This window comes from Haliaeetus albicilla, chromosome 5, assembly GCF_947461875.1.
Source record: "Haliaeetus albicilla chromosome 5, bHalAlb1.1, whole genome shotgun sequence".
Classification (NCBI taxonomy): Eukaryota; Metazoa; Chordata; class Aves; order Accipitriformes; family Accipitridae; genus Haliaeetus; species Haliaeetus albicilla.
In genome coordinates this window covers 25783143-25803809 of record NC_091487.1, presented here as the reverse complement: position 1 = coordinate 25803809, position 20667 = coordinate 25783143, and the positions used below count along the sequence as shown (strand labels likewise).

Genomic DNA, 20667 nt, shown 5'->3' with positions numbered 1-20667 from the left:
GTAATTGAAATGCAAAATAACATTTTGATCGAGCGAGCAGGCTGTTTATTTATCAGATCAATAGCCAAAATGCCCCATCTGGAGAAGTCAGCGTGATAATAAGTGATAGCATTCCAAGGGCAAAGGGAACAAGCACAGCAGGGAGGACATGCCGGCTGGGTGAGCCGCTTTGGGTTGGGTCACGCGGGGCCGTCAGTTGCTGAAACTTGCTTCTTTTTGGGTCCCTTCTTTGAAGAGGGCAGTCCCCCTCCTAGTAGCATCTGCAAAGGGTTCCAGACCTCTGGACAGAGAACAAACAGTTCTTAAATACGAGATCAAACAGAGTGCAGACATATGTAAAATCATGTGAGGTCTTCTCCCTCTCATGCTCTGGTAGACACAGGGCTGTGACTCAAGGTGCAGACTGTGGATGATGTAGCTCAGTTAGGTGGTGGTTTTTTGATTGTTTTTGCTTTAGTGCATTATGTTTGCTATAAAGGTCTGAACACTCACGGTGATGATCTGGAAATATGAAGTCATAGTTTGGCTTCTATAGTGAAGCTGCTGGAATGGTATCTAGGTGCATCCACATAATGAGGAAAGGGGAGATGTGGGAGGCTGCATGTGAGGAAGGGGTTTGTGTGTATTTGCACAATAAATTTTATTATATGTATGCATACCTGCTTTACACAGATACCCTGCAGAATAAAGCTATGCAACATTTAAGCCTATCTCAGAAAGGTACTATATGAAAGTGTAGAAGCAGCTGTATAGCTTCTTTGTGGGTGCCTGTCTGCCTGTCTGTCTGCTTTGCTGTGTCTGTCGCCTTCTGCTTGTCCATTAGTAGGGATGCTAAAGACAGGGAACAGGAAGTGAAACTGAGGTTGAAGACCTTGCAAGCTAATGTTTTTTTCTTTCATGTCCCAAAATAATAAGAGGGGAAAATGAAGACTTCCTGTGATGAGGAGATGATCTATTCACCATGACAGAAAGGAATGTTTTTGTGATTTTTTTTCTAAACACATTTAGTTAAATTTTCAAACAATGATCCCAATTTGGGAGGAAAATGGAGGTAATTTTAAAGTATTTTGCTTTAGAATTTGTTTGGGGTGAGTTGTTTGTTTGGTTTTTTTATCTGGATAAATGAATGTGCAAGCTATGCAGAATGTTGAGGAAAATTATGCGCTTGTTCTGTTACACAGTTTTCTGTCTAAAGAGTGATTTGTGGCCATGGTCTCCTCCTCATCTCTTGGTTCAGACAACTAAGAAAACGGGACACTGCGGGGCCTCAGGTAGGGCTGGGCTTGAGTGGACTGGAATCTACTTTGTCAGTCAAAGGAAATGGGGGCAAACAATCTGGAAGACGGATGAATGAAGTGGATTTAGAACGAGTCATTAGGGTTTGAAGCTGGAATTTGGGTCAGCTACAACTGGCTACTTAATATATGCAGTGTGTGGTAAGAGATCTGCTAAATACCTACCAAAGGTGGGGTTTTAAAGACTCAGCAAAACTGAACCTTGAGGTTATTTTAAATAGGTAGCTAAAGATAATCCTGTATGTTACAGCAGTCTAAGGTGTGTAGAAGGAAACTGGCTGTTTCCATGTATTGCTTATTCTCCTCAAACCTGTGGTGTTCATTAGCTCGAGAGGAGCCTGGTCTACAGTTACCTCTCTCATGTACTCCCTTTCTGTGCTTGTTCAAGTGCTGTGTACCAGCTTCACTGCGTGGCACAGGTTTCTTGTCTGTCCTTGACCCCATGCAGTTCTCTTCTTGTGCTTCCATCCTCACTGACAGCCCCACTCGCTCCCACTTCCACACTTTTCCAGTGGTTCGGGGACGTCTCCCCTATGCCAGATTCAGTGTTTGCTCTCACAACATTATCTTGCTTTGCCACTGTATCATCTTAGAAATGCTTTCCAGAGAGTCAGGGATAAAAAAGATTTCAAACTGAAAAGCAATAATTGCCTATTGTTATTTTCCATGCTGTAATTTATGTGGAACTAATTTCATTCAGTTTTTCAGGATCTGTCTGGTTTTGAGTAATGTTTCTAATGATGAGGCACTTAATTATAGATTTCTCCGAGAGCTACAGGTGGAATCTAGGCAAAGCCCATCTATTCTGTCTGGATTGTCCTGGCAAGGGTGGGAGAAGGAGGCAGAGTCCCACTACAACTGCAATTTTTGAAGTGTAAGAAACAGAAACCCTCAAAAAAAAAAATTAACAGGTCAAACTCAGAGAATTCCTAAATGCATCCATGTTGGAGAACACACAAGTTCAGGTTTTGTCTGAATAAACCAAGTCCCCTTTCAGTAAACTAGTATTCATAAAGAAATGTTAATTCTTAAGTCTCTTTTCACATTTGTTTCTAGGATTATGTCCTTGATTTGTAAGTATCTCCCATCCTAACTCCTTCAAACACTTGAAGGAATTAAGCAATACCTCTGGGTCTCTCTTTTTTCCCTGCCATTGTTCATCATGAATTGTAGGCAAGGTTGAAGGGAGGTGTGCCTTCAATGGATATCTTGAAGTGCAAGGAAGTGCAGGCTGAAGAATTTGCACTGGTGGCAATTTTCTCTCAGAAATGCTAAGAGGGTACTGAATGAAAGAAAAGGTCTATGTGAGATGAGACGAGGGATCAGGCTGGGATGCAAAAATAAATGTGATGTGAATGGCAGTGCTGGAGGTTTTCCTTTCCTTGCCCAGCTGCAAAGGTGGAAGCAAAATTCTGACGTACAAGTGTTTGAAGTGTGCTTTACTGAACATGTTGTTGTGTGAGTCTCATTCACAAGTGTCTGAAGGACACTGACGGTACTAAGAGAGATACAGATTATAAGTGCCCTAGATAGGCAGAGTATAAAGAAAGACATTCAAGAAGAAATGAAGGTCTAGCTGAGCATTTCAACAGGGATTGAATTGCAGCTTTGCTCTATGCAGGCAAAATTGTTGAACTGGTGTGAGCAGTCTTCCAGATGTAGAAATAGTGGAGGAAGAAGTGGAAATGTGAAACACAGAATAATAACATGGCGGGGGGGGAAGGGTGGTGGTAGAATTTGGATAAATAGTGAACAGCAAGTCAATCCTGGTCCTTGTTTTGCTGTGGTATCAACAGTAAGTATAAGCAAGAAGCATTAGTTCAAGTGCTAAGCGAGTCACTCTGGAGGGAGCGCCATTAGTACACCAGAGGGCAAGGTACCTTCGAAAGGTGATGTGTTAATAAGAGAATGAACTGATAATGTACGTCACACCTCTAGATTAATTGTCACTTCATCTGTGTAATACTTCTTACCATTTACTAACAAGAGTGTCATCCTCAGGGTGAAGAGAAATTGCAAGAATGAGGAGAGGGATAAAGGCTAGTAGGAAATCCATAATGTCTTCTGCCCATGAGAAGCCATTTTTATTTATTAAGCAGCCTCCAGACAGTTTGCTGCGGCAGCTTTCATCAGCATGAGCTAACTTGGGCTAGAGAAGATCTACCGATATGTAACTGGGCTCTGGTTATGCAATGGGTCAAAGGGATAGAATGTCTCCTGGGCATTAGACAAACAAATGCTGTTTGTGTAAGAGCCAGAATATGAGCACTTGCTGTCTCCATCTCCTTAGCTTGCAGAAGAGCCCAGCTTGGGCCTCCATCTCCCCTGCTGTGCAAGGAATATGTTCCTCCAGTCTACATGGCAGAACTGGTCTCATCCAGTGACGCACTTCAGTAGATCTCATACAACCCAGTTCTCTTCAGGAATACCAGGGGAACTGACCCCTGGAGACAGGTCTCTAGATAGGCTCTTGCACTTGGGGAGCTGTGGGACTTTGCTGGCTTCCTTACATATTTTCATTTTAGCTTCTTCAGCCTCCTGACTCAAAAGTTCTTCCCCTAACCCACCATCAAATTATAAAGCAAATAAGAAAAATCTGTATCTCTCTTCAGAGCAAGGGTGAAAGGCCGGCCAAGCGTGATGCATTTTTACAAAACAAGCCAGGCCCAGATGCCCAGCAAAGCCAAAACCAACAGAAAATGGTTGTAATTGGAATTAGATGGTGTAGCTCTTTTAGAATAAAATGCTGACAGTTGGACCTTGTTACAACCTGGCAGTCCAGGTTTGTGAACTACAGGTTGGTATTCATGCTGTGGAGTAGAACTCACACAGTGCTGTCTACTCCAAATTAGAGAGCAAGCTCATCAGCCTATTGCTAAGCTATGGTTTATGTTTGTTCCAAAGACAAGTATGTAGTACTTGTGTGGGCGTATTATGGACAAACGCCTTGCAAACAGGCTGTCTGGGGTTTGCCATACTCTATAGAATAGAGGCATAACCCACGCAAGCCAAAGGGAGCCACCACTAGCAAACATGACAGAACTCTTAGAAATTGTATCTGCAATCCAGAGAAAAATATTTAGATTGATCTGAGGTTCTGACTCTCTTGTCCTTTATAGCAATGCAAAATACTGTGATTTAAACAAAAAACCTCTAAAGCCTATGCCACTGTAACTTGGCGATTTATGTTTATGATCATGCCCATCAGGCATGTATTACCCAAGCTCTTGCCTACCCCCAGAGAGAGATGAAGTTTGTCTGGGGAACAGGATATGTTCCTGTATGATAGAATAAGACCAGAAAAGCTTCCTTTACTGTGGCTGGTATGGCTGAGTTGTCCACAGTTATCCACTGTACAGGAGTGAAGTAGCACATTGGCAGATCCCATTATTCTTGGGCTGTTGTGTGGAGAAGAGCTGTCAGTGAAGATGAGGAGTCTCTAGATGATGTCTCTCTCATTTGAAGTCCATATTGAGTAGAAGAGCAGGAGAAACCAGTGGGTGCTCTGACCCCTTGACTCCCTAGCACCATGGTGGGTGTCCTCGAAGCGGAGAGGCAGGGTGGAAGCATGTGTGTGAGCTGTCCATGGTAAGAGTAGGTCGCCCAACAGGTGTGGGCATCTCAGCTCCATGACATTAACTCTTTGCATAGGTGACCTAAAATTACACTGGCTGTTATTGCAGCTGTCATGTCTAGCTGCCACTTGGAAAACAGTATTTATTTCTGTCTCTTGTATCTAAAAAAACCGACCTGACAAAATTTGGCTTGTTACTGGTGTTGCAGCCAGTGTTTGAGAACCTGATCTATATTGTTTGTCAGCCAGCTGTGGGTTGCAAAGCTTTCTCATATGGCCCGCAAAGGACACAAAGTCTATGTTGCCCAAACGGCATCATGGCATCATATGCATATCTCATTTACACATGCAGGGCAGTTTTATGTCATCTGGGCTAACAAATACTGATAGCAAAAATAGGCCTGTACTGGAGAAGAGGTTGGATGGTTTATCTCTGTGTAAATCATTGGTGTTTCTGCAGATTAAACTTCTTTGGTCTTTCATGGTTGGTTTAAAAATGTCTGTGCAATCCAAAGTGTGCTTTTGTCACAAGCTGGGGCCTGAAGCGAGCAGGTTTATACAGGCAATCTTCCTGGGTTTTGCCAGTAAAACTTGAATCTGCTGTGAGGACTCCCTGTTCATGGGCTTCAGGACTGAAGTGCAGTTCCACAAGCACAGCCATAGGGCACCTGGAAGTTAAAAGCTGTACAGGCATCTCGCCTGCAGGCGTTTTCAATTTTATGGTAGATCTTAAAGGACTTAAAAAAAAAAGAATCAAGATTTCATTCTCTCTGGAATCCATACCCAGCTGTGAGAACCACCCAAAAAAACCCCATTTCTGACCTTTTACATTTCTCCTTGTGCCCGGAATAGAGAAGATTTTGCCTGAGGAGGGCTTGAGTGTTCTCTCTCTCTCCCCCTTCCCTCAGCTGATACTAGTTCTACAGCTATATTTTAGCATTAATTTTAATGACAATTTCAGTCTTACTGTTGGAAATCTCCAACATGTTGGTTTGGTGAGTTTGTGATTCTCTCAATAAATACTGGTGAAGGGACTGGCCTACATGGCAGAACTTCTGATGCCCATTCCTTACCTTCCTCCAGGAAACTGGCGTATAGCACTGAGCTATCCTTGTCTTTCCTATTGAAGATCACGTAATGAGGACCAGCCAGTAGAGAAGCTCAGCAGTGTTGCCTGTAAACTTTCCTTGATCCAGTTTGGAATAGGGAGTGCTGCATGGAGAAGGTACAGGGTCAAATACTTGGGTTTGCATCAGCACTTAGGTGCTCAGATGGTATTAAGTTACTGAATTGTGGATACCTTTAGCCAATAGAGAATTCTTCTGATAGGGAAAGGTTACCTTCTGTTACAAAGCTGGATATTGTTCTGGCTGTCTTGCTAAGCAGGTGTGAGTGGTGGACCTTGTTTTCTCTTTGAGTCAGGTGAAGGCTTGTAGATAGAGTACTGAATTCCTGTAATTTTCATATCCAGATGTAGAATAAAGAGGTAAACATAGCTACAAATGACTATTTCTGGCAGAAATAATCTCAAAGGATGTGCCGTAAAATAGCCTTATCTGCATCAATTCCAAACTTGTAATCCCTGAAGTTTAAAAGAAAAAAAAAAAAATTGGGGGACAATATTTACTGCCTTGATTTTATAACACTAATCTTTTGTGCCTTTCTGGTCCTGTCCATCTAGCAGTCTTTCCCTCTCTTATTATTGCTGTTGTTCTCAAGAGAGCATTAAACTCATAAGTAGTCCAGCCACTATAGAGAAATAGCAAAAGATGAAAGGCTGGAGAAGAATTGGAGAAACTTGTAACATTAACCCAATATCACTGCCTGAGGGAGATAACACTAATGGATAAAAACCTAAAGCACAATGTTGACTTAGTCTAAACCTGCATATTTACATCCAGAATCACCGAGATAGGAGCATGGTTGTCTGAGGGCAGTTATAGGCACGTAAAGGCTAACAACATTGTTAGTCATAAACAGCAGTGGGTTTATGAAACAGGAGTACAGCAGACAATAACCTTTCTTGATACAATTAGATAATTAGTGGGCAAAAGGAATGCAGTGGATAGACTGTCTCTGGACCATGCATGGGCTTTTGACACAAAGCTGTGCAAGATCTTATTAGGGAAATTAGATCAAATTGGTTTTGATACAAATCCTGTGAAATGATCATGGATTAGCTGACAGAGTGTAAACAGAAGGGTTAGAGACATTCTTTATCCTTCTGCAAAGGTGGTGTCCAAAAGGGCAGTGTTTTGGTTTTAAATATTCATTAGTGACCTGGAGGAAAATGTAAAAGGCATAGTTCTCAAATTTACAGTTGACAGAACTGAAAGATACTAGAAAAAAATGACAGTAGAAAAAAGAAGAGCTAGGCTGAAAAAATGAGCATTATTAACAGGCTTTGGTAAAACAAGTGGCAATTAGCAGTGTGTGGTTTAAAGATGATACTGGATCTACTTTGGAACAAGGAGCATCTCCGAATTTCATGTTGTGCAGAGCACGGTGGCAAAAGCAGCTTATGTTCAGAGAGGTCCCAGTGAGACAGTGGCTATCAAATGATGTGAGCTGATGTGCAACCTGATGTCTGGCAAAGCTACTGCTCAGTTGGTCCATATGTCTGCCCGGCTGTGTGCTTTCCAGAGTGACTGTCCCCTGTAGTGCTGTGGCATCGCACTGTGTGATTCGGGGCACCTTGCTACAAGAGAGACCCAGGCAAGTTGGAACAAATCCAGAGAAGGGCCACAAAGATGCTAAAGGGATTAGAGGGAATGACCTATGATGAGGAAAGGTGAAAAGAACGAAATGTTTAGAACCTCTAAGCCTGTTACATGGGCACAGAAATAGTAACGGAGTTTCCTGTGCCAGCACGGAGGAGAGTTGGATCAAGTCTCTCTCCTTTTACATTCCTATTAAGGTAACTAGAGCTGGGCAAAATGGGTGTTCATCACTTTGAACTCTGCAAAAAAACATTTAGCTGTTCTTCTTGAAGTTCAAGATGTTGTATTTCATTGCCAGGGGACACTCTGAGTCTGTTTAAAAATCACCGTAGGATCTCCATGAGACTTGCAGAAAGTCGCAGCTGGTGAGTCTTAACTCAGTGTGTGCTGCCCAGCAATAGTCAACTACGCAAGTTGTACCAGAGGCCAGAAAAGAACACAAGCTCTGGAATGGCTGGAGTACCTTAGCTATGATCTTTGATCTGTCTTGGTGTTAAGGACTTTTACCTCTAAAGCATGCGTTCACATCTAACCAGAACTTGCTATGTATTACTATATCCTGGAAGGGAACAGGAGTGTCCTCAGCCGTAAAGATGTAGGGGGTTTGTTACTACCCTCGATTCACTATCAGACAATCACTGTTTGCCTGCCTTGGGGAGGAAGGCTCCTTAATTGAGGTTGTGAGTTGAGAAGTGAGTTGGTCTTAGGAGATTGAGCTCCCCTCTTTTTTTTTTTTTTTTCTTTTTTTTTTCTTTTTTTTTCTTCTTTTTTTTTTTTCTTCTTTTTTTTTTCTTTTTTTTTTGTTTTTTTCAGTGGAGGGAAATACCTCAGTGGGTCTTGTTGAGGTCCTCTGTGAATTTGGGGCTTTTTAAGAGACAGAAGCTGGGATTTGAACTCTGCTGACTGAATCTGACAGTATAGCTCACCTCGTTGTCATGCCTTTTTCATAGCATTGTCCTCTGTCTGCCCTTAACATTACAACTCCAACTCCTTTTACTGTGGAGTTTTTCAGTGCAGAGCAGTGTTTTATGGTGGTTTTGCCTTCCATTTTGACCCTAATCTCATGTTATTGTGCCCAGTGATCTTCAGATTTTTACTACAAATGCAATTCTCAGGTAGGGAAAGGTTCCAGAATCTGGCCAGCACAGCAGCTTTCAGCTTTGCTGTGAGATGCTAAGATCTGGACTCAGCTAGCAAAGCGTCATCTTCCTCCACACAGTCAGCTGGCATTCCACCAGGAGATCTGCAGTCTGTCTAGGTGCCCTGCGGGATTAAAGATGAATGCACCTGCAGCAATTATTCCTGTAACTGCTTCATGGCCTCTGGTCCAGTGTGACCCTCTGGGCAAAGCATGGGCATTCATCAACTCATCATGCTGTCTCTGAGAGGGACCAAACTCTGGATTCCTCTCAAGTAACACCAGGCAAAGCAGCCGAGGAACGTGAGATGCCTGCCCATACTCTCAAGGTCAACAGTCTTGCCAAATAACAAACTTGGCCAATCGATTCCAGAGATAGGAGATGAGGTCAAACATTGAGGATGAAACAGAGAAGGGAAAATTAGGAGATACTTGGGTCAAATGAGATCATAAGGATGCAGGACTGTGAAGTTGCTGCATACAAACATCTACATTCGTATCAACAGATACACAGATATTTTTTATATATATATATATATATATATATATATATATATATATATATATAAGTGTGCACTCCAGCCTTGCTGTATCACAGAATGTTTTGTCCTGTCCCCTGCTGGGTTTGACCTCTTGGCAGAAGGAGTTGCCACAAATACCAGGTAAATAGGCTGAAACTGAAATAGAAATAGAAATTACCCACATGACCATAGTACGGTAACTTTAAACCAGCAGAGCTTCCAAGAAGAAAAGTCAAGCATCCCCAGTCAGTCAGAATTCTTTGGACATGTCATCAGGAAAATGCACGTATTTAGGTTTTCTTAAAGGCCTTTGACAAATTATCTTGCTGAAGGGAAAATTTAACCTCTTAGGTTAATACTATTATCAATTAAGAAGTGTCTGAGACAGAAAAGAAGGGTAGAAATACCCTACCCAGAAAAGAAAGAGAAGTCAATTTTCAGCATGGTAAAGGTTAACATGAATCACCCACAAAGATCAGTGTTGTGGTGTTTGATCCATGTGTTAATGATCTGGGAAGTGGGTGAACAATGAGACTCTGCAGATGACATCAAATTATCAGGAAAGACTGAAGAACTCCGGAGGATCCTAATAAAGTTGGGTGCATGGACAGCACAATGGTAGATGAAATGCAATGTTGACTGTTGCAAAACATTGCACACCAGAAGGCATTAATTTGATTTTGCATACATCTTAATGGATTCTAAAGTAATGGTAGCAACTCAGGAAAAGATCTGAGGATTGCAACAAGTAACTTGCTGATATTCTCTGTTGAAGAAATGGTAACAATTTAGATTTTAATTTAAAGAGGGAAAAAGCGAACAACGTAAGGAGTTATATAATAGATAGGCTGAAAATAACACTGAAAATATGGTAACGTCAGTAGGTAATTGATGGCATGCCTTTGTCTTGACTACTGTCCAGACCTTCAGCTGGAGAAGTGATGGAGCGGTGCCAGTTTCATGCTGCTGAGGAGCTGGCTCATTGAACTCTGTTCTGGATTGAACAGAAATAGCCAGGCTAGAGGAAGTTCAGAGATGGATGATGAAGCAGATAAAAGGTCTGCAAAAACTTCTGCGTGAAGAACAATTATATAGATAATGAAGACCTGAATGAGGAGAACATGGCAAAAGTACATTTCCTGAGGAGGAGAGTCAGGAGATGTCCAGGGAGCCTGAAAGGCTGCAAATACAGTATAGGCAAATAAAAGTGGGATTTTTTTGTTTGTTCGTACACCGCACAAGTAATCCCTGGAACTCATGGCTGTAAGATATCATAAAAATTAGCAGTGTTCTAAAAAAAGGCTGAACATTTAAGTAAGGAGTAAGACTATCTGTGACTAAAATAAATAAGAAGAGCTTGCGAATTTGGTAAAGATGCAGTCCTTTCCATATACTTAAGAGCATAACCCTCTCTCTAAGAAGTGGGAATTTGAGAGAAGTATCTCCATGCAAAAGCCCTATACTAGTAAATAGAAGAAAGATTAAGATTAAGCTGGAGGAAACACCTGATCAGATGATTTTCCTTCAATTTCTAAGCTCCCCATTTAATGATGATAGTGAAGCAGGGGGTAAGGAATCCAATATGAAAATTAATCAAGACTTCTGTATAACAAATGAAAATCCAATCTGAGCAGGTCCTTTCTGCAGGGTCTGCTAGTGAACTTCTTGCTTAGAGCCAGGGCAGCACATCTTGAACTAACCAAACATCTTTTTCACCTGGCCTGCCACAGACAGGCGCATTTCTTTCTTCTGTCCCAGGGGTAGATTGTGTTTGGGGTAGATTGTGCCTCATCAGCACTGATGCCCCTTCCCAGCACTGCAGCCTGTGAACAGCCTGAATCATGATCTACATGAATAGCCTTGTCTTTATTCTAATGTGAGTTTGTGGGGAGTAGGTGGGCTATTCTTAGTGAGTTGTACTGATACCCCTGAAGGAGAAGGATCTGGGTGGGGGCGAACTGCCTGAGCCAGCTGGAGTTGGACTGAGGTGGGAAAAGCAGGGCTCTCTTTTGACCAACTTGGAGCTGGGTTTGGCCAGGAGGCCGCTGAGTGCCTTTGCTCTCTCCCCGCAGGCTGCTCGGCAGAATGGCCACGGAGGAGCGGCACCTCTCCTCCAGCTGTGGGTCCTTCATCAAGACGGAGCCCTCCAGCCCATCTTCTGGCATCGATGCCATCAGCCACCACAGCCCGAGTGGCTCCTCCGACGCTAGCGGTGGCTACGGCATCGCCATGGGTGGCCACCCCAATGGCCTAGACTCACCACCCATGTTCAATGGCACAGGGATTGGCGGTGGGTCCTGCCGTAAGCGTTACGACGACTGCGCCAGCGCCATCATGGAGGACTCGCCCACCAAGTGCGAGTACATGCTCAATGCAATCCCCAAGCGGCTGTGCCTGGTGTGCGGGGACATTGCTTCTGGGTACCACTACGGCGTGGCTTCCTGTGAGGCGTGCAAAGCCTTCTTCAAGAGGACTATTCAAGGTATGGTGGGAAGGGAGGGACACTGAGACATTCACTCCATAGCAAAAATGGGAGGTGGCCCCAGACATTGCTGAGACTGCAGTGTTCCCATGTCATATAAAAGGGGGAAAGGGAGGATGAAGGTAATGCACCTAACCCTCCATCCTTTTGTATGCTTCCTCTCTCCTCCTGCTCAGCTCTGGTCCTTCCAAATCAACCTGGACATGAAGTTAGGCTTTGTGGTGGTAGGAACATTTGCCACGTTCCTAGCCTGGCTGGCTACCAGATCTGGGTGTCTGGCCTAGTGGATCTTCCTGCCGTTGCAGGTGGCACTGATACCCTGATAATGTGGCTGCTAGTGGAGTGAGGCCTGGAAAGGAAATGCTTTGCACTCTAAAGGTGTTTTTAAGGCTCATTTGAAGAGTGGTTGCCCCTGCCTAGAGATGGCATCTCTTTAGAGATGTCTGCACCTTGAGGTGAAAACTCCAGCATTACAGGCATAGAGAGCTTCTCACTCTGTCCTGCCAGTCTTAATTTGTGGCTGTGGACTCCATACAGAGCTCACCACAAGGCGGAACAGGGCACTTGGATGACAGTCAACCCTGTGTTCATCCTTTTCCAGTTCCACCAACCCCTTTCATTCAGATGCAACTTCTTTGAAGATAAAAACTTTAGGCACTGAAAGAGATAGAGATACCCAGTTTTTCTCAGTCTTACTAAGGATGAGAAGTTCCTCGGGTGATTTTGAAAACCTCATTGCACATATGTGTAGATGAATTGCAGTGCATTGCTCCTGCATGTACAGTTCACATACGAGGTGTATGGCTGTGTCCTGACTGCCCAAGGTATGCCGCAGGTGTGCACACATGCAGGTACAATGGTATAGCCAAAAGTGGGAGTGCATCCAGGCAAGCTCCAATATCCATGGATCCTTGGGTGTACTTACATAAGCAGGCCCCGTGTGAGCAAACATGCCTGGACGTACAGATGCTCCCTTTATTTCTCACGCTCTCTGACTGGAAAAAGGACAGGATCATTCACCTTCCAGTAGAAAGTGTATTGAGTTTACCCGATCATGGCGGGTTGACTAGAGACATGTCCAGTGAGCAAGCAGCTCTGTGTGTACTTGGCTGTTGGCTGGGGTCAATCCACTACACCAACACTTCCTTATCTCCTGTGAAATGAAAGAAATGCGCATGTGGGGAGAGCACTTATTTTATTTTTGTTCACTGAATGGGCCCGATTACACTCTGTCACTGGGAATGTCCAGCTCTGGAGTGGACAGAACAGTACAGGGTGCAGTTCAGCCCAGGTCTCTGCAGAATTCACTATTTCTAGCTTAATTTCTTAGATTCCAGATGTCTCTCCTTACTATTATCTAGCTGTGGAAATAATCACTTTTTATTGCCCCACTGACTCTTCCTCTTTTATTATGCTGTGTGGAAAGCATGGCCATCTCTAGGGCATTGGCCTGTTCCCTGGCAGTGTTTCTGTGATTTGTCATTGCTGAATCTCCTGTGATTGAATGTGAACTTTTACTTGCACTTCTGACTGTCACCACTGGCTCTGTCCCTCCTCCAGCACTTGGACCCATTCCCAGTGTTTCTTTTTGGCACATTCAGGTGCTAAAGGAGGGACAGGGTAGTACTCTGAAGCAAAGCCCTAGGGGCTTCTTATATAGGAAGAGCATGAAAAACTAACCCCTCATAGGAGCAATACTGGGGCACCTCTGTGGCAGAGCAGAAGAGAGGCCTAACCTGGAGATAGAGAAAAAGACCTAGGAATTTTTGAAGACTTCTCAGAGAAAATCAAAAGAAAATGATGTAGGGCGGCAGTACCTGAAGTCTGTATCAGCCTGGGTGATATGTCAGCTGACTTAATCCCAAGAAGGGACAATGCTTCTCTCCAACCCCCTCTCCCCAGCACAGCCATATTCTCCCTGTGGTTCCCTAACTGATTGCCTGTTAATGTGTAACAGATGGGGCAAAGGAGTAAGTGGAGATTTCTCTCACCCTGTCATGAGCTTGGGCTAGCGACTGAGGTACCAAAATGCTTTTCTTCTGAGTGGGAGAGTCAAGTATGCTGTGCCCGAGAGTGAGCAATTTCAGCTATGGAGCTGAAGTCTGAGCCCAGGGGAGTGGGCAGCAAATAGGGCTGCAGTGTTTGGCTGAGTCAAGAAAATGCACTGTTCCCAGGGCTCTGCTGCAGTGCATGCAATATCCAAGCACAGCCCTGGGTATGCAGGGGAAAAGGGTTTAAGGACTACATAGAAGAGATGGCAAGTGGCAAAAGCATTTCCAAAAGGTGTTCGTCCTGCCAACTCTATTATATTTAGTAGATGTGTTAAGCATCTAACTGAAGAAGTGGGAAAAATCTTCATCCAGGCTGCCTAACATTGATGTAGGGTATGCAGAAAGCATGCAAATGTGTATGTTATACAATTGCATTCCCTGCTAGTATCAAAAGACTTGCCATGATTCTGGTATCTGGGAATGGCATTGACTCAATGGTTTGAGTACAGAGATGGAGCTACGACCCCAGGATTTCCCAGGTGCTCAGGAGATGCAGTAGGTAAATTCATCATCAGGCTTTTGTGGTCTCGGACCAGCCACTTCACTTCTGGGTGCTTGAGCATTGAAAGATGAAAACCTAATAACTATTATGAGAGTACTTAATCTGTTGGCCCTACATTTGGTTAACTTTATTAAGTAGCAGGTGTGCATGCTGCTATAAAATGGGTCTAAATCTGTCCTGGATGATTAGACTACTATGTAAATACCCCTGATCACGAAGCAGAGCTTCATGCTAAGTCCGTCCCCCCCCCCCCCCAACGACTCCCCTCCCTTGCTACAAATGACCCCAGTCTGCCTATTGGGTTTTTTTAGCTGCATTAACTCAGGTAAAACCTGCATGTCTTGAGGCAAGAGGATCCTGGAATAGCCTGCTGCTACAGCAGTGGGAAGAACGGACATCCAAGCTGCAGACCTTTTTTGAGCCTGACAGCTCTGCAACTCACTTTCCCCCTTAGACAGGCAAGGCCAGGCTGTCCTGGACAGCACAAGGGCTGTTGCTTTTCAAGTGATGCAGAGAAGATAGGCTGAAAGCCAGCATGGACATGGCTGGTTATCTCTGAAGTCACTACTACTGCTATGTGGGAGCATGGACATGGCTGGTTATCTCTGAAGTCACTACTACTGCTATGTGGGAGTTTTCCATCAGTAGGATTTTTCCAAAGAAAAGCAGAATTTTTACAAAGTCAGATTTCCCCAAAGAAAATGTTGATGATAAGATAAAAAAAGGTCAGGAAAATCCAAACTGTTGATTCACTTCAAGCCGAATTGGAGTGTTTGGTTTTGCTGAACTAAGCCAGGATCACACAACTCATCCTAACCTATCCCACAGGTTATGGGTGCATCACACCTATGACCTCTCTCATGTTGTGTTACATGGCCCAAGAGAAGGATCGAGGCCTGGAAAACTGTGTATCATTTCCACTTTGCAGCACTGGCAATGCTTGTGATGGAAAGGCGAAAACCTGAGACGAGATGACAGCACGCGCCACTGGGCTGCAGGCCTTTCTCTCTGAACATGTTATTTTGAACCCCAGGGCTGGACTTCCCATGCTTTGAGGCAGAGTCAGAAATTCTGAACTGACTTGATGCATTTTCCGCCAGCTAGGCTTGTCTGACAAAACTTTAATCCTGTTTCTCTACAACTGTATTGCTTTGTGGGAACTGTGCTTTGGGTCTCCATTATATTCTAGTGTCCGTCTGCATTTACCTCCATGACGCAAGTGTCCTCCATAAAAACATGTGCCATGGGCATCACCTGACTTTGTGAATATTGTGGAAGGTGCAACCTAGCGAAGACAGGAGAGAATCTGAGTTTTGAGCATGTTGAAGTGTGCTGCTGTTGGTGCTTAAGAGAGGTCTGGTTTGAAACCCAGAAATTCGTATTAGTTGAACGTAATGGAACGTGTCTGTTACATGAAAGATAATGCGTTTTAGATGTTTCTGAATTAAAATTTTTTGAATTTCTATTGCATGGAAATCCTAACTAATCCTTTCATACAAATTTAGGGCAAAGGCAAATGCTGGATTTCTTATGGGATACAAATTCTTAATCTAACTCTACTCTGTTCCTTCTTTTAATAGTTTGCTCAGTAGATAGAGTGTTATATATCAATCAAATATATTGTCATTATCTTTTGTTCATCAGTCGTTACAATTGGTAGTTTTGCCTGTTCTGAATATTAACTAGTAACAGTACTATGTAACCATATGAGTCCTTTATTATTCAACATATTCATGACTGTGACTACCCTTCATCTATTTTTCATCTTTTTTCAAATGGTGAAAATTAAGGCTATTTCTGAAATAACCCATTAATATAAAATAAAAGCTTAAAGCTCAGCAAAATAAATCTGAATTAAGATTTCTCTCTCTGATCTTTGTGAATCATCTCGTTGTGTGCTTGGAACTCATACCCATAAGGTAATACACACTTGCAAGCAGTGATATTGGGGAGAACTGGTTATTGGAGAGTCAGAGAGGAGAGACACATTTACCATCATCTTCTGAATATGCAGGTTGTGTATCAGGCAAAGTGTCTGCATCTGTGGATTCCCTGCTTGAGTCTTGCAAGCTTCAAACTCAGTGCATGTAGCAACACAACTGCTGTGCTGGGATGCCCTTACACCAAGAAGGGGCTTAAAATGTGGATAATGCAGCTTAGAAGACTTGTAGGGATTTATAACAGGCTTGTAACAATATCTGTAGTCTTCTAGGACTTCCTGGTTGTCGTTACGGTGGTTAGAGTGGGAAGGGAGGAGCAGTTGAGAGAGTTTGCTCATTTTCCTGAGCAGAAGAGCATTACCATCCACAGGATCAGCAAAGGGCCTGTGAGATGCAGAAGGGAGGTTTTGTGTCCCTACAGTAGCAGCCACGGCAGCCAGGCACTGTCCTATCCTGTTGTCTTTCTCAGAAACGTGCCTGCTACTTTTCAGGTGGGATTTCACAGCCAAAAAACAGGAGATGTTCTGAGCTTTCCAAAAACTTTTGAAGCTTAACCAGGGAAAGTGCAGTATTCCCCAGATCTAGTGCCTGAGTGCTGCTTACTATTCACAGCTCTAGCACTTGGATTCAGAAAACCATCTCCAGTGCACTCAACTCTATTAGTCTTGTGTTTTCTTTTTGCCTCAGTGCATCTATACAGAGAACTCTGTGCAGGATCTTTTCTGTAGAACTTCAGTGAAGTATTTCTGTGTCAGAAACCCTACAAACAAACTTGCTGCCAGTAGGGAGCTCCAGGGCCCATCTCCTGCATCCTCATGCAAGCAGAAGGCTGATTTGAGTGAGGTTGTGCAAAATGTCCAGTTCCTCTTTCGTGAAGCAAGGAGCCAGGTGTGCCACCCTGAGGAGGAAAAAGTGCTGGTGTTACACCTATAGCTACCCCCTTTTCCTCTCATAGCATCAAGAGTCCTGAAGCCTTGGTCGTCACATTTCTGTTTTTCTTCGTGTATAAGCTTCATGAAGTAAAATTTTGTTAATCTAAGTGTTAGGGCTTATCTCACCTGCTTTTCCAAAGTCTCATTGTCCTGCAAGTGATAAACACGTGTACTAGGGTGGGGAGTTTTTTGGGTTTGCTTTTGTTGGGTTTTTTTTTTGGTGGGTTTTTTGTGCTGTTTGTTTGGGTTTGTTTGGGTTTTTTTCTTTCAGAAAATAGGAGCCTCTATTGATGCTTGTATATACTCAGGCACCTAGATGAGGGACATGTCCCTGGAAGCATAGGACAGCCATGCTGAAAATCAGGTCACTTATTCAAGTGCCTAAATACAGATTTACAGGTTCAATATTTGAATCCCTTTCTTTGAAAACTGGCTTAAAAAATAACCCCTTTTACCTCACACAGATATTGGAGAGATTTTCCTCTGATTTTCACAAAGTACCTCTCCTCACAACAGGACTCAGGCTATGATGCCTCAGTTAGAAGGGCTTATTTAGGTGGAAGGTAATAGAGAATCCACTCCATACATATTATCAGTATTCCCCATCCTGGTGCAGGAGGTCAGACTAGTGCCTGCTGAGGGCAGAGGAACTGCTGGTCTGGCACTGTACTCACCAAGGACCTTTTTACAGTTTTCAGATCCCTTTTCACTGAGACACCCAAATGATCTCTTTACCTTCGGAATCGGAGATAAAAAGGATTCAGGACAAAAGCTTGTGGGTCCTGAAATGAAAGTGTCATCAGAGCTAGTGACTTATTGAAATGTTGGGTTGCTTTCTTCTGCAGACTGTCCCAATCATGCAGAATAGCTGTCCCATGGAGTCATTATACTGACTGCCTGATGGGACCTTCCTAAGGCTACAGTATTTTGCAAGCAGTTCTTGTAAAACAAACAAACAAACAAAAACAAAAAACCCCCAACCAACCAAAAGAAAAAAACAACTGTGAGGGCAGTGTAACAATTGTTACAAAAATTGGGATAGAAGGAAACAAATGCATGAGCTGAGGTGCCTATGAGATGGATTTCCCTGGGAATTCCTATTCTCAGCCCTCTGGCCCCAGGGGGCTGGCAGAGAGTGGCACCACACCATTGGTCACAACTGCAGCATGATGTGTCAAATCACTAGAGTGAAAGACATGACCTGAATGAATGGAATTTGGAACTTAATAGCAGATATGTCTGAATCTGGGTTTTTCCCTGAAATTCAGGAGAAGCTGCAGTCATCTGGCCCTCTGAGTCACCCAAAGAAAGAGTTAAGAGGTCTGTGTGCAGCAGTGCAGAGCAGGACAGAGTATGGAAGGAAGGGAGAGGAGAGGGAAAGAATGATGAAAAGCAGTGAAGAAAAAAAACAGAAAAAGAGGGAAGATGAGGGGTTTTCTTCAGAAAACAGAAGCTGAAAATGTTTTAGCTTTAAGACTTTCTTGGCTACTTCTATCTAATCTTTCCTGAGTTTCCTCATAGAAAGGCTTTATAGAAAGGCAGGATCAGTACACAGGGAGCAGCTTATGCTCTCAGTGCCATACTAATTCTGAGCTTAACTCCCCTGAGGAGCCCTGTCCATACTGAAGCAGGAGCTGGGTGGGACTTCACTGTGCTCCCCAAGCTCAGGGAGGCATTCTCCTCTTCCCAGTCCCTCCCCTTCCAGCGAGGTAAGGTGACTAATAGGGTCTGTTCAATGACCAAGCTCTCGTGCAATTTTCAGGTGCTCCTATTGTGTGTGCACTGGAAAGTCTGTTCCAAACTGTTTAACAGTCAAAGGTCTAATTTTACAGAAAATAGGGTAATTTTGCAGTTCTCCAGCATAGAAACCATGATCTATCACTTTAATAGTCCTTGGCTGTTTCTTAGCATCTCTCATCTAAAGGCTTTAAAGTACAGTTAAACCTTAATGAATCAAGACTTACGATCTCCCCAGAAGGTAGGTTTGGCACTCGTTTCATTTTGCAGACAAGCAAACTAGGACACAGAGAGGAAGTGATTTGCCCTCCAAGGCGAGATATGAAGGCTTAGAACAAATCCAAACTCTGATCTGGTCACCCACCAGTTGATGTTTTTGAAGCCATTTTTTAGGTAAATCTTGTCCCGTGGTATTGGTGAGGTCCTAGCAGTTTTTTCAGATCAAATGTAAATATTGTCAAGGAAATCTCTTTTAATACAACAGTTCAAAGCAAGGCCTTGCCTATTAGATTATCACATTTTCTGCCCTTTCGGGTCGCATAATCTACAGTTCATGACACACTGAAACTTGACTCAAATTTTATACTTGCATGCAGACTTGTCCATGTGCACCCTTGTGTGCTGACGCTCTTCTGCAGGGCCTTGCAGCACCCGCAGCTGCTGTAGTGAAGGGGAAACTCTCTCTGAACGCCCTGTGCCAGCAGCCAGGCTGGTGGTGTGACCGCCAGCCGCTGGGAGGCTGCTGGAATTCCGATGAGTTAATCTCATCACTTTATCACAGGGCACTTACAGAAATTACAGGGAGTTGTGAGCAGCTCACTGTGCTGGCAGCCAGCCCCAGGACCCATAAAAGAAATTGAGACACACACACACACACAAAAAAAAATGTCAGAGAACTTTGTTAAAGTTTTGGAGATGATAGTTTTTCTTGGATGACTTCTGCCTGGGTAATGCTGATTGCACCTTCCCTGGTGATGTCCCTGTTTCTTGCAATAATGGCTGGTATTGCCCCCAGCTGTAGCTCTCAATCCCTGAAGCGCAGAGTATGTTTTGGGGCCATTTACTTTGGCAGCGTTGTCTTGTGCGAAGAGGGTACAGTGAGCCTCCCCTCTAGCATTTATGCCTGTAGAGAGGGCTGTAAGACACAGCTGCTTGTCCTTTCTTCCTTTAGACTGGGCACAGTGTTTGGAAAGGGCACATGAGCCTGTGTTCAATGTGAAGGCAATAAGCATGCTGAACAGGATGTCCCACCAGGGCTGGGTGTGTTTTTTCACCTGTGCTTACCAGCAAACAACATGACTGCTGCACTACTTGGTGGCCACTGCTTTGCTGCCCAGGAAGGGGAGTCCCAGTGCCCACCTTCCTCTGGCTCTGCTCCTTTAACAGGCTTGATCCCAGTACAGAAGTGCCTTTGAGAACTGCTTTTTCAAGCTGTATATACAGTGTGTATATGGTAACCAGTACCTACACCTACTCTGACGCTATCAGATTTAGTTGTGATGTAGGTTTTGTAAACCATTTCCAGTACTTTGCTTGTCAAGGGGTCCATGGGCTGGAGGCATGGAGAAGCTGGGGGATCTGCTTGACACAATGTAGAGGCACCTTGAGCTGTCAGATGAGGGCTGTCACTGCCTCCTGCTGCTATTAAGGGCTCAGTGCCCTTGGTGTAGTGTCTCTGTGTTAGGGGGCAAATTTTTGGCCTTGGGACCACAAAACATGAAATCTTACATCTCTCCAGAATTCTGGTCCTGGCTTTGGTGAGAAAGGTGGGCATT

At 43.8% G+C, this 20667-nt stretch overlaps 1 protein-coding gene across 2 annotated transcripts in view; it reads left to right on the top strand.

The window, feature by feature from the left end:
• ESRRB (estrogen related receptor beta) overlaps positions 1-20667 on the top strand; it is a 179706-nt gene that overhangs the window by 120565 nt on the left and 38474 nt on the right. For both annotated transcript variants that reach the window (XM_069783828.1, XM_069783827.1), the window contains one exon: positions 11321-11730. In XM_069783828.1, the coding sequence (XP_069639929.1) occupies positions 11321-11730 (410 nt within the window). The remainder of the gene's footprint in view (positions 1-11320; positions 11731-20667) is intronic.